At 41.7% G+C, this 15,991-nt stretch overlaps 1 protein-coding gene and 1 non-coding gene across 2 annotated transcripts; one reads left to right on the top strand and one right to left on the bottom strand.

The window, feature by feature from the left end:
* The first annotated feature begins 1,507 nt into the window (after window positions 1-1,507).
* CCDC43 (coiled-coil domain containing 43) lies at window positions 1,508-15,343 on the top strand. The gene is made up of 5 exons (XM_012786757.3): window positions 1,508-1,792; window positions 6,964-7,051; window positions 9,696-9,831; window positions 11,793-11,851; window positions 13,343-15,343. The coding sequence occupies exons 1-5, from the start codon at window positions 1,517-1,519 to the stop codon at window positions 13,528-13,530; spliced, it is 747 nt and encodes a 248-aa protein (XP_012642211.2). The 5' UTR covers window positions 1,508-1,516; the 3' UTR covers window positions 13,531-15,343.
* On the bottom strand, window positions 4,755-4,818 carry LOC142862305 (U7 small nuclear RNA). The gene has a single exon (XR_012913372.1). It is a non-coding gene; the product is annotated as a U7 small nuclear RNA (small nuclear RNA).
* Window positions 15,344-15,991: the final 648 nt, after the last annotated feature.

Raw genomic sequence — 15,991 nt, 5'->3', positions numbered from 1 at the left:
GCCCACCCCCCTTGAGTCAGAGCTTCAAGTGTGACCATTCCCAGATGTTGCACATCTCACTCATTATGTTTGGATATACCCATCCCCTCCTCCCCCCTCCCACCTGCCTGACACCCAATAAATGTTATTCCTATATGTCCACTTAGGTATTGATCCGTTGATACCAATTTGCTGGTGAGTACATGTGGTGCTTCCTAACATGCCTTTGGACACATGGTTCCCTGCAACTAGATCTCCCCCTTTTTTCCTTCCAGTCCCTTTACCTAAAGATCTCTTACTCATTCTTCAAGAAAGTTCAAAGATCATCTCCACCGAGAAGCCTGGTTGGATTTCCCATGCTCCTCCTCCCACGATCTGCCAACAACACTCCAACAGGTAAAGTTAACTTAATCTTCCAGGCATCATACTGCAACCTCATTAGACAAAGATCCAATAAAACATTTATTCTTCAGAGAATCTTTCTATGCAAAAAACAAAAAAAAATTCTTTCACTATATTGTCATTATTTGTTTAAACACATCTGTTCCCACTGGACACAGAAATCTGGTGACATTCATTTTTGTATTTTCAGTACCTAGCAACAATGCCATGCTGTAGGCACTCAATAGTTGGTGAAGGAAGAAGTTAGGCCATGGCACTGCCAGCCTCCTTGGCACTTCAGGTAAAGCCAATCCAAGTTCTTGGGTAACTGATTCCAACCCAGGGCCAGGTGTTTTGCAGTCAGCTGAGGCTCTGGCAGCTGTGCCAGATGAGCTCTTGCCTCTGGTCAGGCTCCCTCTAGGCTGTGTGACTCTGTACCTGTATCTTTATCTTCAAAATGTGGACAATAAAAGCATCTTACAGGATTGTAGGGAAGATTGCAAGATCTAATTCATGAAAAGCTCAGAACAGAGGGTAAAGTAGGCGTTGAATCAATGACTGCATAAAAGAAATGACTTGAGGTGGCCTGTCACTTATTTAGAGCCTATTATGTGTCCTGTACTGCGTTAAGTACAAAACGGTAAGTGCTGAGAAGCAACCACAGCACGCTGGAGTGTTCTTCACACAGATTGCAGGGAATCAGGGAAAGTTTTCTGGAACTTGAGTTTTGATGGGGGAGGGCTTGGAAAGGCGAAGGTGGTAGCAGTCTGCAGCGACGACGGGTATTCCGGGCAGAGTCCGCAGGCTCCTGCAGGAAAGGTGCGTGCGAGTGGGCGGTGTAGCACCCACGAGCGCGCGGACAGGCAGCCCGGTCAGGTGGACGGAAGCGCTGGGATCGAAGTTGAGCTCCAGTCCTGTTTAGTTATTAGCTGCGTGACTTTGGCTAAGTTACTGAACCTCTCTCAACTTCCCCAACTGTAGAAAGAGTCTGTTAGGAACACTCACCCGCCAAGGAGCCAGTGAGGGCACGTGACCACGCTTACCCGAAGACGTTTTATTTAGAAGCTACAATACGCCCAAGCGGGTCACCGCGGGTCACCACAGGTCGCCAGGGCTGTGCGCCCGGCACGCAGGGGCGTGGGCGCCCTCTCTGGGCATGCGCGGCGGGCCAGCGGCGCGGCCCGTCAGGCACTGCGGTCGGCGCGCCGGGAGCCGGCAGGACCCGGACCCCAAGATGACTGCGCCCAGCCAAGTAGCCTCGGCCGCCTCCGGCGGTGGCGGGAGCGGCGGCTTTGGATCGTGGCTAGACGGGCGATTGGAGGCGCTGGGAGTGGACCGAGCCGTTTACGGCGCCTACATTCTGGGTGTCCTGCAGGAGGAGGAGGAAGAAGAAAAGCTGGACGCTCTGCAGGGTATCCTCTCCGCTTTCCTGGTGAGTAGCCCGGACACATTTCTTCAGCCTCAGGCCAGCATCTGGGGGGTCGACCCGTCAGTATCTAGATACCCCCGTCTCCTACCCGTTGTCCCAAAGGCTCAGTATCTCATCTGGGAGAGGTATAATCTTATTTGGGTTCTGGGCCGTGGGGAAAGGAGGTTGTTCCCTAATCGGGTTTTGGGAAGCCTGAAGGTATATGCAGTAGAATGGCTTTTTTTTTTTTTTATTCCGGGGGCAAGACCTTCTCTGAAGCTTGTGGGTGAGCTGAGGAGTGTTCCTCTGAAGGCGTTGAAATGTCAAAATGAGAGTTTTGTCGTAAATGTCTAACGACCAATTCCATTCCCATCCGTTTACAATGTTCAGAGCAGGGAATAATATGCTTTTGGGATATCTGACTTTCAGGGACTATTAAGGAAAATCCAAAGGTACTATGGGCTATGAGAGGTGGCTCACACCTATAATCCCAGCATTTTAGGAGGCTGAGCTGGGAGGATCACTTAAGGACATGAGTTCAAGGGCAAGAGAGCTGGACCCCTTGTCTCTACCAAAAAAAAAAAAAAGCCACATGTAGTAGCACACTCCTGTAGTCCCAGCTACTCAGGAGGCTGAAGTGGGAGGATCCCTTGAGCCCAGGAGTTTGAAGTTACAGTGAGCTATGACTGTGCTACTGCACTTCAGCCTGGGTGATAGAGCAAGACTCTCTAAAGAAAAAAAAGATACTGTGAATATATCTAAATATAAATACACATATACATACTTTGTTTTTTTAAAAGGAGAGTAGATAAGCATAGAAGGCAGAAAACATTTTTTCATATCTGAAAGTGAAGGCAGAATGGGTGCTAGGAAAAAGTCACTTATGCTTGGTGAAAGCACAGTTCATTGATTGGACACATGGTTGAAATGTAACACTAGTGCAGCTGTCCCAGATCCTTCTGGCAAGAACCCCTTTGAGTTCCAGAACTGCTCTGGAGAGATTGGCCTATAAATGGGAAAACTTTAGCACAACTTGTGAGGCAGGTCCGAAGTTCAGTGGAAATACGGTTCTGTGGAAATACGATACAGTGGAATAAATTCTTGGACCCTGACTTTACAGATTATAGGGGGAAAGAGTAGAAAGCAAGCAATTTAAGTCAGTTTTTATTTCCAGCTGGGAAGTTTGTAAATACTCAGTGAAGAAGTTGTTAAAATAACTTTGATACTTCTTAGTACCAGCTCCTTGGCCAGTCCTTTTCATGGTATCATCATTTGGAGCCATGTGTCTGTTGATAGGGGCAGACATGAGTTTGCCATAAACTCTTAATAGTCTCTTGGTAGATAGGAGAGGGAAAGTTCTAGAAATAGGTTTGGTGCTTTTTATCTGCCTCTTGTCACATAAATTGCAGAAGACAAAAATCATTTTTAAGGTTGACTTTCCACCTTCTGCCCCATTCACATACCATGTTTAATTTTTTTCATTGTTTTCCCAACTCCTTCTATGTAGAAACTGACTTTGGGAAGTATTGGCCAGGAATTATATGGTGAGGCAAGGGTCCTGCCCATGAAACAACTGAGGAGCATCTTTGCAGAACAACAAGGGCCAATGAATATGGTCTATATTAAACACATAGTTCAAAGTGCTGCTTCCTCTTTGTTAGTCTGGCTGCATATAGTGTCAGGAGGCCCTGACTGTTGTACCAAATCCCTTTCTAGCGAAAACAAAAAGCACAGCCAAATCAGTCACCACATTGGGCCAGGATTCAATATGAAGAATTAAGTTTGTTAGCAACAATTGAGGTAAGATTCAAGAATAATGGTGTATAGTTAGTAGCAAAGAACAGTAAACAAAAGCTTTCTATCATCCTTCTCTTTATTCCATTTAATAGTACTTGCATTGGTTGGTTGATCGATTGATTCAAGTTTTTATTAATTACTGTATACTAGGCACTGCCGTAAGTGCTTGGAGTACCTCAAGGAACAAAACAGGCAGAAACTTCTGTCCTCTTGGGGGTTACATTCTAGCAGGGAAAAACATTATCAGTAAATTATATAGTATGTTACAAAGTGTTAAGTGCTAGGGGAAAAGGAGCATTGTAAGAGGATCAGGAGTAGAATGCAAGGGTAGGTTGCAATTTTGAGTGTGGTAGGGCATTTATTATATTTTATGGCAGCTGTTTTTTATTTCTTTTTTTCTCCTTTATTTTATTTTTCTTCTTTTACCTTTTTCCTTTTTTTTTTTTTTTTTTTTTTCCCCTGTTGTCTGGGCTAGAGTGCCATGGCATCAGCCTAGCTCACAGCAACCTCAAACTCTTGGACTCTTCCTGCCTCAGCCTCCCGAGTAGCTGGGACAACAGGCATGCGCCACCACACCCTGTTAATTTTTTCTATTTTTTTTCTTTTTTCTTTTTTTTTTTTAGACAGATTCTCACTCTGTTCCCTGGGCTAGAGTGCCATGGCATCAACCTAACTTACAGCAACCCTCCAACTCCTGGGCTCAAGTGATCCTACTGCCTCAGCTTCCTGAGTAGCTGGGACTACAGGCATGCACCACCACGCCTGGCTAATTTTTTCCTCTCTATATTTTTAGTTGGCCAATTAATTTCTTTCTATTTTTTTGGTAGAGACGGGGGTCTCGCTCTTGCTCAGGCTGGTTTCGAACTCCTGATGTTGAGCAGTCCTCCTGCCTCGGCCTTCCAGAGTGCTAGGATTACAGGCATGAGCTACCATGCCTGGCCTATAGCAGCTGATATATACCAGCCTTCTAAATTGTGTCTTAAGGCCAGGCACTATTTGTCATTCATGTCTTAGCGCTCATCTTAGTGCCTTAAACATAGCAGGTACCTTCTGGATGAATAAATGAAGGAATGGATAAATGAACTACTTTGGTTTGCATGAGGAGACGAGGGGAATAATCCGTTTTGTCCTTCAAGAGCACCCTTTCTCTTTCACCTCTCCACTCCTTTCTTGTCCTTTTTTCCCCCTGTGGGACATTTTCCAGTTGTTGCTAGAAAACCTGCTAGACAAATTCTGAAGGAGCTGTAATGCTTCCCTGTCCTTTTTTTTTTTTTTTTCCTCTGTCTTTGTTTGCTTTCCCTGCTGAGGTGGGAGGGTCCATGAACTATTAGAACTCTGAACCAAAGAAGTTCTGTGTGTTTGTCACATGCTAAAAGGATGCAGGGCAGAAGAAGGACTTCTTTGTTGAGTACAAAATAAGGATTGCCACAATAAGTCTGTGTTCTGACTCTCCATTTTTCTTTGGGAGATGATATCATATAATGGTTAAGAACACAGGTTCTGAGCTGGACTGTTTGGGTTCAAATCCTTTTTAATCCATCATACTTGTTTCACTTTGGGCATGTTAACTAACCTTTGTGCTTTGGTTTCCTCATCTATAAATTGAGAGTACTAATAGTACTTACTTCATGGGATTATTTTAAGAATTGAGAGTTCTCACGTAAAGCTTTTAGAACAGTACCTGGCATATGGTAAGCACTTTGTGAATGTGAGTAGTCACAGCTTACCCTGAGGGGTAGAACATTTTGTTAAAAGCCTATTTTTTTTTTGCCAAGTGGGATAGGCACTTATATACAGTTTTATTTATCCTCACTAGAATCATGGGAAGATGTGAAGATCAGAAAGTTAAGAAAGTTGGTTACATATCTGGGATTTGAACTTAAGTATGTTTGACACCAAAGCCAACATCGTTTTTGTTATATCATGCTGAAGATGGAGATTGGGTGATATGCAGAATATGTATACTTAAAATGGGTAGAGGGATGGTCAGATAGGAGAACATCTACTCGTGTATCTCTTTTTTTTTTTTGAGACAGAGTCTTGTTTTGTCACCCCAGCTAGAGTGCAGTGGCATCATCATAGCTCACTGCAACCTCAAATTCCTGGTCTCAAGCAATCCTCAGGCCTCAACCTTCCAGAGTTCTAGGATTACAGGTGTGAGCCACCACTTCTGGTCAGTGTATCTCATCTTTATGATGTGTCAGCAAGCTCATGATATGTTCCAGGATGAAAGTTGATAACCCTTGGAGAATATTCTGAATTGAATATATCAGCCAAGGAAGATTGCACAGAGGAGAGTTTTCACTTAGGCAATAGGTTTTTGCTCTAAAAGAATGGGTTTGGGGTGGGGAAAAAGGAGATGTTGATCAAAGGGTCCAAACTTTAGGCTGGAGTAATATGATTTAGCAAGACCCCATCTCTAAAAAAAATTAGCTGGGCATGGTAGCATGTGCCTGTAGTCCTTGCTACTTGGGAGGTTGAGGTAGGAGGATCACTTGAGCCCAGAAGTTCGAGGTTACAGTGAGCTATGATTATGCCACTGTACTCCAGCTTGAGTGACAGAATGAGACCCAATCTCTAAATAAATAAATAAGCAAGAAAGTGAGAAAGACAGGTGTGGTGGCTCATGACTGTAAACCCAGCACATAGGGAGGCCGAGGCAGAGGATCTCTTGAGGCTAGGAGTTTAAGACCAGCCTGTACAACAAAGTGAGACCCCTACTCCTACAAAAATTAAAAAAATAGCCAGGTGTGGTGGTATGTACCTATAGTCCCCTTGGGAGGCTGAGCCAGGAGGATTGCTTGAGCACAGGAGTTTGAGGCTGCAGTGAGCTGTGACTGGGCCACTCTACTCCAGCCTGGGCAACAGAATGAGACCTTGTCTCAAAAAAAAAATAATAATAATAATAAGTAAATAATAATGTATATTTCAAAACTGCTAGAAGAATAGATTTTAAATGTTTTATCACAAAAACTAATGTGAGTAGGTGAGATGATGGATTTGCTAGTTTGATTTAATCATCCCACAATGTAAAGATGTGTCAAAACACCACAGAGTGAGTATTCTATATATAATATATGCAATTATTGTCAATTAAACATAAAATGAATAAAATATTTTAAAAGAGAATGAGGAGGATTGCCCAACTTAGGTGGGAATCTTTTCCCCTGGAGCTTACCAGGATAGAACAGGTGCTCTTAACCTAGGAGGTGTGGCTTCTGGGACACACACACAGGATTACTTCTCTGGCCAGAGCCTTAGAAGAGAAACACTCCATTCTGTGACTCCCAAACCCTTCCCATGATTTTGCAGCTGTGCCCTCTGCATAGGCTTTTTAAAAGTTGCTATTGCTTTTGAGGCCTCTCTCAGGAAATTAACTGTTCTACTTTTCTAACTAGGAAGAAGATTCCCTCCTTAATGTCTGCAGGGAGATTGTGGAACGATGGTCAGAAACTCAGAACGTTGTCACCAAAGTGAAAAAAGAAGGTAGAGGTGGAGTTTCTATGTCTAACCTCCAGAGTGTTTTCTAACAGCTTTTACTACACAGCTGTTAGGAAGAGATTTTTTCATTTTCCCCTTTGGATGCTCATTTTCCTTAAGATAATTTACACCAGCAAACACCCCATAGCCTATTCTAACCTTTTACTGAACATTGGTTTCTTTTTCTCCTTTTGCATTTTTCCATTTTAACTGACCACAGTTACCTTCATTGTGTTTTTTCTTTTCCAACCTCTTTCCACTGCATTGCAGGTATAGGGTCAAATATATTTTTCCTACCTCCTACCCTTTTTCATGTTCTCATTTTATAACACAAATAATGTTTGGTATTTTGCTTTATTCAGCTAAACCGTCACCATTTAAAATGAAAGAGAAATGGGCTAATATACTCACCATTAGGATGGTAAATTAGCTGCAGAAAATTCAAGTCATAAAAGCTGAACTTGGAAAGATTCCACCCTCTATACTGTGGGTTCTCAGTCTTGATTGAATATTAGATACACTTGACATACTTGGGTTGGAGCCCAGGCATTGGTATTTTTTAAAAGCTCCCCTAGATAATTCTAATGTGCAGACTGGCATGAGGACTTCTACTTTATATGATTGCTTCCTTTCCTTGAGAATGGAGAACTCAATAGTTGATTTTATTTTAAAATATGGCAAAATAGTCTTAATCTAAGAATTTTACTTGGCATGATTGTAAACATGAAAGGAACCAGCTTAAACTGATTCTACATTCATGCTTAGGTTTCTGGGATGAAAAGGAAGAAAGTTGAATGTTTGAGGGCTTAATGCAGTGCTTCTCACTTTTTTTTTTAACTGAATCTCTCTCTGTTGCCCTGGCTAGAGTGCAGTGGTGTCATCATAGCTCACTGTAGCCTAAAACTCTTGGGTTCAAGTCATTCTTCTGCCTCAGCCTCCCAAATAGTTGGGCCTACAGGCATGTGCCACCATGCCCAGCTAATTTTTTCTATTTTTATTAATAGTTGAGAGTAGGTCTCAGTTTTGCTTAGGCTGGTCTTGGACTCCTGAGTGCAAGTAATACTCCCACCTCAATGTCCTAGAGTGCTAGGATTACAGGTGTGAGCCACTGAGCCCACTTCACCCTTTTTTTTAAGTAGTAGAAATTTAATAGATATTATATGAAGTATGAAATGTCCAATTTCCTTATGTACTAAGTTTGACAGTTGATAATCTCTGATATTTCACTTTGACACTTCTTGTTTTATTTTTATTGTGAAGGTCCTCAGTCTTTCAAATGCACGTTCTGGCATGTGATTATCTTTCAAATTTTTTTTAGAACAATTTTTGTGAAACCATGGATAAGTCAAAAATTTGTGTTACTTTCAAATATGAGTTCCATCGTGGAACCAGTGCAGTGCAGACAGCTTGAAATATCAACAAAGTGGGAAGGATGTGGCTAATGAACACACAGTAGTCGATGGTTAGGGAAGTTCCACTCTGGTGATTGTAATCTTGAAAATGAGCCACGTGGGAGACCTGAGACCAAGGTGGATAATGGTGAGCTGAAAGCTTTAGTGGCAGCAAATCCATCTCAACCTACTTGTGAATTAGCAGCAAGGTTTGACATTATTATTCTAACAATGTTGGACCATTTGAAACAAATCAGCAAGGTAAGGAAGCTGGTGGTTTCCGCATGAATTAAATGAGCATCAGAAGAGAAATCATCTCGAAGCTTGCCTTTTCTTTGCTGTTATGACATAAAGGCGAGCCATTTCTGTATAGTATTGTTACATGTGATGAAAAATGGATTCTTTTTGACAATCACAAGTGTTCAGCCAATGGTTGGATAAAGATGAAGTGCCAAAACACAGTCCAAAACTGAATATTCATCAAAAACAGCTAATGGTGTCTGGGTGTCCAGCACTGATATTATCCACTAGAGCTTCATGAAACCTGGTAAATGGATTACAAGGGATGTCTACTGCAACCAATTGGATGAAATGATGAGGATGCTTATGATTAAGCAGCCGAGATTGATCAGTAGAGGCAGGCCAGTCCTTTTGCAAGATAACACTCAACCACATGTCGTACAAACAATGCTGCTCAAACTATAGCAGTTGGACTTGGAAACTCTCTGACATCTACTGTATTCCCCAGGCCTGGCACCAGCTGACTATCACTTTTCCTAGGCTTTGGACCACTTCTTGCAAGGAAAAAATTCAATTCTCAACAAGTTGTGGAAAACACCTTTCACAACTTCATCGCTACTTGCTCTGCAGGCTCTTTCACTGCTTGCATGAACAAGCTACTGTTAAGATGGCAAAGCTGTGTCCCTAGTTTAGGCACACTTTAATTAATTGTACTGCTTCTTGGTTGAGGTATAATAAACTAAACTTTTGATTTGAAATTGGACATTTTATATTTAATGATCTAATAAAACAAGTAAAATCAGGGCTTCTCTGATTGAAAACAGATACAAAGCCTGGCCTTCAAGGCCTTTCCTTCCTTTCTCACTGGCCCCTGAGGCATGTCCTTTGAACTACAGGGCTTTAAGGAGGCAGCAGATTCCAATGTCTTTAGTACATGTGCTGCCTGGGTGGACTAGTTGTTCAGTGAGTTTGTTTTCTCTCATACAGTCTTCTTGTTCCTTCCTTCCACCATCTCCCAGATGAAGTACAGGCCATTGCGACCCTAATTGAGAAGCAGGCACAGATCGTGGTGAAGCCCAGAATGGTATCAGAAGAGGAGAAGCAGAGAAAAGCTGCCCTCCTGGCCCAGTATGCTGATGTGACAGATGAAGAGGAATATCCTTTCTGGAGTCTTGACACCATTCCCTGAGGCTCAAGCCAGAAATGTTTGCTGGTTTACAGTGAGCTTTGGGAAGTTGCCAGTCCTCTATAGCTTAATTTTCCCCTCCAAGGTGGCATTGGGTATGAGGAATGATATTTGTTTTGTTTTGTTTTGTTTTTTGAGACAGAGTCTCACTTTGTTGCTTGGGCTAGAGTGCCATGGCATCAGCCTAGCTCACAGCAACCTCAAACTCCTGGGCTCAAGCGATCCTCCTGCCTCAGCCTCCCGAGTAGCTGGGACTACAGGCATGCACCACCATGCCCGGCTGATTTTATATATATATGTTTTTAGTTGGCCAATTAATTTCTTTCTATTTATAGTAGAGACGGGGTCTCGCTCTTGCTCAGGCTGCTTTCGAACTCCTGACCTTGGGTAATCCTGCTTCAGCCTCCCAGAGTGCTACGATTACAGGCATGAGCTACCGCGCCCAGCCTGAGGAATATTTGAATATTTGATACTAGACTTGTATTTTTCAACACATAATCAGTATATTCCTAAAAACTTCAGTGTAAAACAAATGATACTGTAATAGACCATATATTGTGCTTTAAGAAAATAAGATATAGCCATGATTTCTTATATTTGTGTAATCCTTTATTTTTCCTTTTTTTTTTTTTAGAGATAAGGTCTTCTGTTGCCCACACTGGCATGTAGTGGCATGATCATAGCTCACCACAGCTTCAAACTTCTGGGATCAAGCAATCCTCCTGCCTCAGCCTCCTGAGTAGCTGGGACTACAAGTACATGCCACTGTGCCTGGATAATTTTTTTTTTTTTTTTGTAGAGATGGAGTCTACCTATGTTGTCCAGGCTGGTCTTGAACTTATGGCTTCAAGTGATCCCCTTATCTCAGCCTCTCAGAACAGTGGGGTTATAGGTGTGAGCCACTGAGCCGAGCCTGTATAATATGTTTTTATACAGTGTAGTATCACATGTATAATCCATCTTTATATTCTTTCTCTGCCAATAAGGAAACTGGGGCACTAAGAGATGATTGGGTGATCAGAGGCATTCAGAGAATTAGTGGCAAAACCAGGACTAGAACCTGGATATTTTTGGGTGAAGGATTCCCTAAAATTGGAGCAGTTTCATTTGAATCTTTTTTATGTGACCACATGGTTAAAAGTAAGGCTGAGCCTCCAAGCAACACCAGAGTAAATCTGGAATTTGAGTGGGAACTGTGCAGAAAGAAAGTGTTGCTAATAGGGGCTGGTTAGTTCCCTTTGAATTTCAAATTTATTTAGGAAATGCTTCACTTACTGAGCCTACTCAAATGAAGTATGTGGCACATTGTACATTGGACATCATACCAGAAATGTCAGCTGTCTAATCACTAGTTTGGAAAAGAATTCTTGGCCTCTTTGGGGCTAGTTTCTTTTCTGGTTTTTTTCTCATAACTTTTCTTGCAAGGGTTGGCAGAGCTATGATTCAAATAAAAAAATTTCAGTTCTTAGACTGGAAAAGAACTTTTAAAGTAGTGGTTCTCCAGGAGGGCTTGTTAAAACAGATTGCTGGGCTTTATCCCCCAGAGTTTTTGATTTAGTAGGTTTGGGGTAGGGCCCAAGAATGTGCATTCCTAACAAATTCCCAGGAGGTTCTGGGAGCCACACTTGGAAACTTCTGTTTTAGTGGTCATCTCACCATCCCCTGGCTTCCAGGTAATGTGGCAGTCCACCCAGACCAACTTAAGTTTCTTTTCAGCCTCCAAGAAAAGGATTTTACAGAAGCTCTGAACAATTTTCCCTAAGTTGAGATTTCCAAAAGTCAATCTCCTGGGTTTATTGTCACATCCCTAACAGTGTTTTCCCTCTGTTCAATGTGCTTTTCCTACCTGCCAGTCTATATCATATTTCCTAATGTTAGGTTGGAATGTGCCAATCTTTGTTTTCCATACAATTTCCTTAACATCATTCACTGAAGCAGATGAGAAGGATGATTCAGGTGCCACCACAATGAACATTGGTTCTGACAAATGTATCCTTCTGTGTCCACCCCCATGTGTTTCTCCATAGAATCCTCTTGAGGGTCAGTTTGTATTTTGCTGTCCTTGCTGGGGGCTCCCTTTACTTCTAGGAACTCATGTCATGCCAGCACTGGGAGCTCCATTCCTAGGACAGCCCTAGATAGTCAATTTAGTAAGAATTTTCTGCAGAGAAAACTAGTTAATCAGTATTATAAAGAGATTCACTTGGAGGAAGGATTTCCAAGGTAAAATAAGAATCTGTACTCTCTGTTTGTAGCTCTGGGTTGCCAGAGCTATGGAAACAAAACAATATTGAAATTTTGTCTTTGGCCTCAAACACCTTATAATTTGTTGGAAAGAGAACACAAACACCAAACACTTTAAGCTTAAAATATGGACATATTGAAACATGTGCTGAGGAAGGTCCCTACCAACAGAGTAATTTATGAGATGCTTCCTAGAGTAGGCAGATTTAGAAATCCACTTTAAAGGTGAGGAGTATGATGGTGGATTATCAGAGAAAGGGAGCTCTCTGAAAAGGGAGACTCATTTATTTTAAAGCAGTGAAGCAGAAAAGTCATATTTTAAGAGTAGAGAGGACCTTGTCTGGTATTCATAGTTTTTATAATATTCTTAAAGTCATAAGAAATGAGGGGTAAATTTTTGGCTAGGTATTTTTTTTTTTTTGAGACAGAGTCTCACTTTGTTGCCCAGGCTAGAGTGCCATGGCGTCAGCCTAGCTCACAGCAACCTTAAACTCCTGGGCTCAAGTGATCCTCCTGCCTCAGCCTTCCGAGTAGCTGGGACTACAGGCATGTGCCACCATGCCCAGCTAATTTTTTCTATATATATTAGTTGGCCAATTAGTTTCTTTCTATTTATAGTAGAGACGGGGTCTCGCTCTTGCTCAGGCTGGTTTCGAACTCCTGACCTTGAGCAATCCGCCCACCTTGGCCTCCCAGAGTGCTAGGATTACAGGCGTGAGCCACCGTGCCCGGCCTTGGCTAGGTATTTTTAACGATGTTAAACTCTTCCTATCATCTATAAATTCGGTGTTTATGGTTATTAGAACATGGTTTTCAGTTAAGCTTTAGTACTAGGGGAAAAAGCATTTTAATAGTGCCAAATACATAAAAATGTAGCCAGTTACATTAATACTCTGTTCACTAAAACTAGCCTAGATTTTCCAACAGTATTCTGCCATTGAATGATGTAAGTACTTATTCTAGGGTGAAGTTTCATTTTAATAAAATATTTTAAAATTCAGATTTAGATAAGTCTGAATGATATTTTATTCCAAGGGACATTTAAAAATTTTTGTAATGGTAGCTGTAGGATTTCCCATTAGACCAAAGATAAAGGATTTATTTTTAAAGACTAGGAATAGGTAGAGACCATTCAGGACTCAGCATGTGGAGAGAAGACAGCCAGAATGAAGAGAGAGAGCGGTAATTGTGATCTGTGTGACTTGTACCCTAATCATTTTCTTAACTCACCTGTAGCTCTGTTTCGAAACACCAATGTGGAAGATGTCCTCAATGCCCGAAAACTGGAGCGGGACTCGCTTCGGGATGAGTCCCAAAGGAAGAAGGAACAGGACAAGCTGCAGAGGGAGAGAGACAAACTAGCCAAACAAGAGCGCAAGGAAAAGGAAAAGAAAAGGACACAGAGAGGGGAGCGAAAGCGATAACCTTGGCCCACTCTATTCTTTCCCCCACCATGAACTTCATCACACAGCAACTGGTTGTACAAATGTGTATTTAAGAGAAATGAGAGAACATTACAAAGTGGTTTCCCAAGGCATTTCCCCTTTGTTTACATGGTCAAAAGGAAAATCACAATCACTTTTAATTACAAAATGTGCCATGTTTTGGTGGTGTGAGCAATCAGATTATTATAGTTGATGTCTGTACCAAAGATCTGGAATGGGGGAAACCTTTATATTTTAATACTGAAGTCCTATGCACCTTTGGCCATTTTATAAAGTCTTCCCTCACCTTTGATAAATAGCAGAAGGGTTCAAGCTAACAGTTACAGTTTTCATCCTGAAGGAGTAGAAACATGATCACTCCTTCCCTGAGATGAAATGTGGGAGTGTACTTTGCTTTGGAGGCAATATTCATTTATTCTTAAATGTATTACAGTATTGTTTTATGGCTGAAATAGCTAATGAAGAGCCCTACCTGGATCCAGATTTTATGTTACATGGCTGCAAACTAGGAAAATGGGAAGAAATTATTTGGGGGATGTTCTGGATCTGAGAATGTTTTTTTAGAAAGTTTCAGCCTATGGGAGGAAAAGAAGTATCTTTAAACAGAGATAATTACATATTTTTCCTCATCTAGGCTATTGCTTTAAGGATGTGTCATTGGATGCAATGCAAGGATATCATTGGTAGCTGGATTCATTTTTTTTTTTTTTTTTTTGAGACAGAGTCTCACTCTGTTGCCCAGGCTAGAGTGCCGTGGCGTCAGCGTGGCTCACAGTAACTTCAAACTGCTGGGCTCAAGTAATCCTTCTGCCTCAGCCTCCCGAGTAGCTGGGACTACAGGCATGTGCCACCATGCCCGGCTAATTGTGTGTGTGTGTGTGTGTGTGTGTGTGTGTATATATATGTATATATACATATTTTAGTCGTCCAGCTAATTTCTTTCTATTTTTTTTAGTAGAGACAGGGTCTCGCTCTTGCTCAGGCTGGTCTCGAACTCCTGAGCTCAAATGATCTGCCCACCTTGGCCTCCCAGAGTGCTAGGATTACAGGCATGAGCCACCATGCCCGGCCTAGATTCATTTTTTTATGATCATGAATCCTCTTGATTTCTGGTAGAGATTTTAATACTGATTTTCCCTAAAACATGAGTATTAAGAAGTGATAACTCCTGGTTTAGAGAAGCTGGAGAAATTCCCCTTTAAGGAAGGAACACTGGAAATCTCTGCTATCACAAAGATGTTTAAGAATGTATATAGTAGGTGCTCAACAAATTTATTGAATGAGTGAATGGAAAAACTGCTTGGGAGAGTCAAAAGTGAGCAGAAATTCTCCATTTCTACTCTTGTCACAAGCCACATTCAATTATAAATAAGGCCCCCGCTCTGCTTTAGACAGTAGACTGTCAAGAAGGCTAAAGAGAGCACTTTCTCAGAAAGTAGATATTTTATACCAGGGGTCGGCAAACTACTGCCCATGGACCACATTTGGCTCAGTCTGTTTTTGTATGGTGCAAACTAAAAATGGTTTTTACATTTTTAATGGGTTATAAAAGAAAAAAATATGTGACAGAGAACATATGTGGTCTGTAAAACCTAAAATATTTATTATCGGGCCCTTTGGAGGAAATGTTTGCCAACCTCTGTTTTATACCATTAACTATGAGATTAACAGAAACTTTTACCTTTGTGCAAAAAGGTAAAAAAAGCATGGTTAAGGAAAAGGAGATGTGTTACCTCTTCATATACTCCTCTAACCGTGGCATAGCAAAAATAAAAAATAAATTTTATTTAAATCACTGTCTTCTGACTTGATTCCTTCAAGCTACTCATGGAAATGAAATCTGTGTGAGTAGTCACTTAGGAATGTGTTGATTTTTATTTCATGCTTTGTTTTGATTAGCCCTATTAACCTATATCCCACAGTGGAACATCTTCCTGGAATCCATAAATTCTGTTTTCCATTCTGTGAAGTAGGAATTAGATCAGAAAGGTTATTTTATTTTATTTTGTTTTTTGAGACAGTCTCACTCTGTTGCCCAGGATAGAATGCCATGGCGTCAGCCTCGCTCACAGCAACCTCACACTCCTGGGCTCAAGCAATCCTTCTGCCTCAGCCTCCCGAGTAGCTGGGACTACAGGCATGCACCACCATGCCCAGCTAATTTTTTCTATATATTTTTTTAGTTGGCCAATTAATTTCTTTCTATTTTTAGTAGAGACGGGGTCTCCCTCTTGCTCAGGCTGGTTACAAACTCCTGACCTTGAGTGATCCTCTCTCCCCGGCCTCCCAGAGTGTTAGATTATAGGCGTGAGCCACCACGCCTGGCCCAGAAAGGTTGTTTTTTCAGTCAGTTGGCTTTGAAGTCCTTTGAAGTACTATTGGAGTCTTAGTCCTTTATGTGGTGGCAGCAATAGGTTGTGGCTATGGAATTTGATAGAGC

This window comes from Microcebus murinus, chromosome 18 (genome assembly GCF_040939455.1).
Source record: "Microcebus murinus isolate Inina chromosome 18, M.murinus_Inina_mat1.0, whole genome shotgun sequence".
NCBI lineage: Eukaryota > Metazoa > Chordata > Mammalia > Primates > Cheirogaleidae > Microcebus > Microcebus murinus.
This window is presented reverse-complemented; position numbering and strand designations above follow the sequence as displayed.

Bases quoted from the DNA above. Each gene is read 5' to 3' on its own strand.
- CCDC43 (XM_012786757.3), top strand. From the start codon at position 1,517: ATGCGCGGCGGGCCAGCGGCGCGGCCCGTCAGGCACTGCGGTCGGCGC. The intron at 1,793-6,963 runs GTGAGTAGCCCG...TTTTCTAACTAG, and splicing joins GTATCCTCTCCGCTTTCCTG to GAAGAAGATTCCCTCCTTAA. The intron at 11,852-13,342 runs GTATCCTTCTGT...ACTCACCTGTAG, and splicing joins GAACATTGGTTCTGACAAAT to CTCTGTTTCGAAACACCAAT.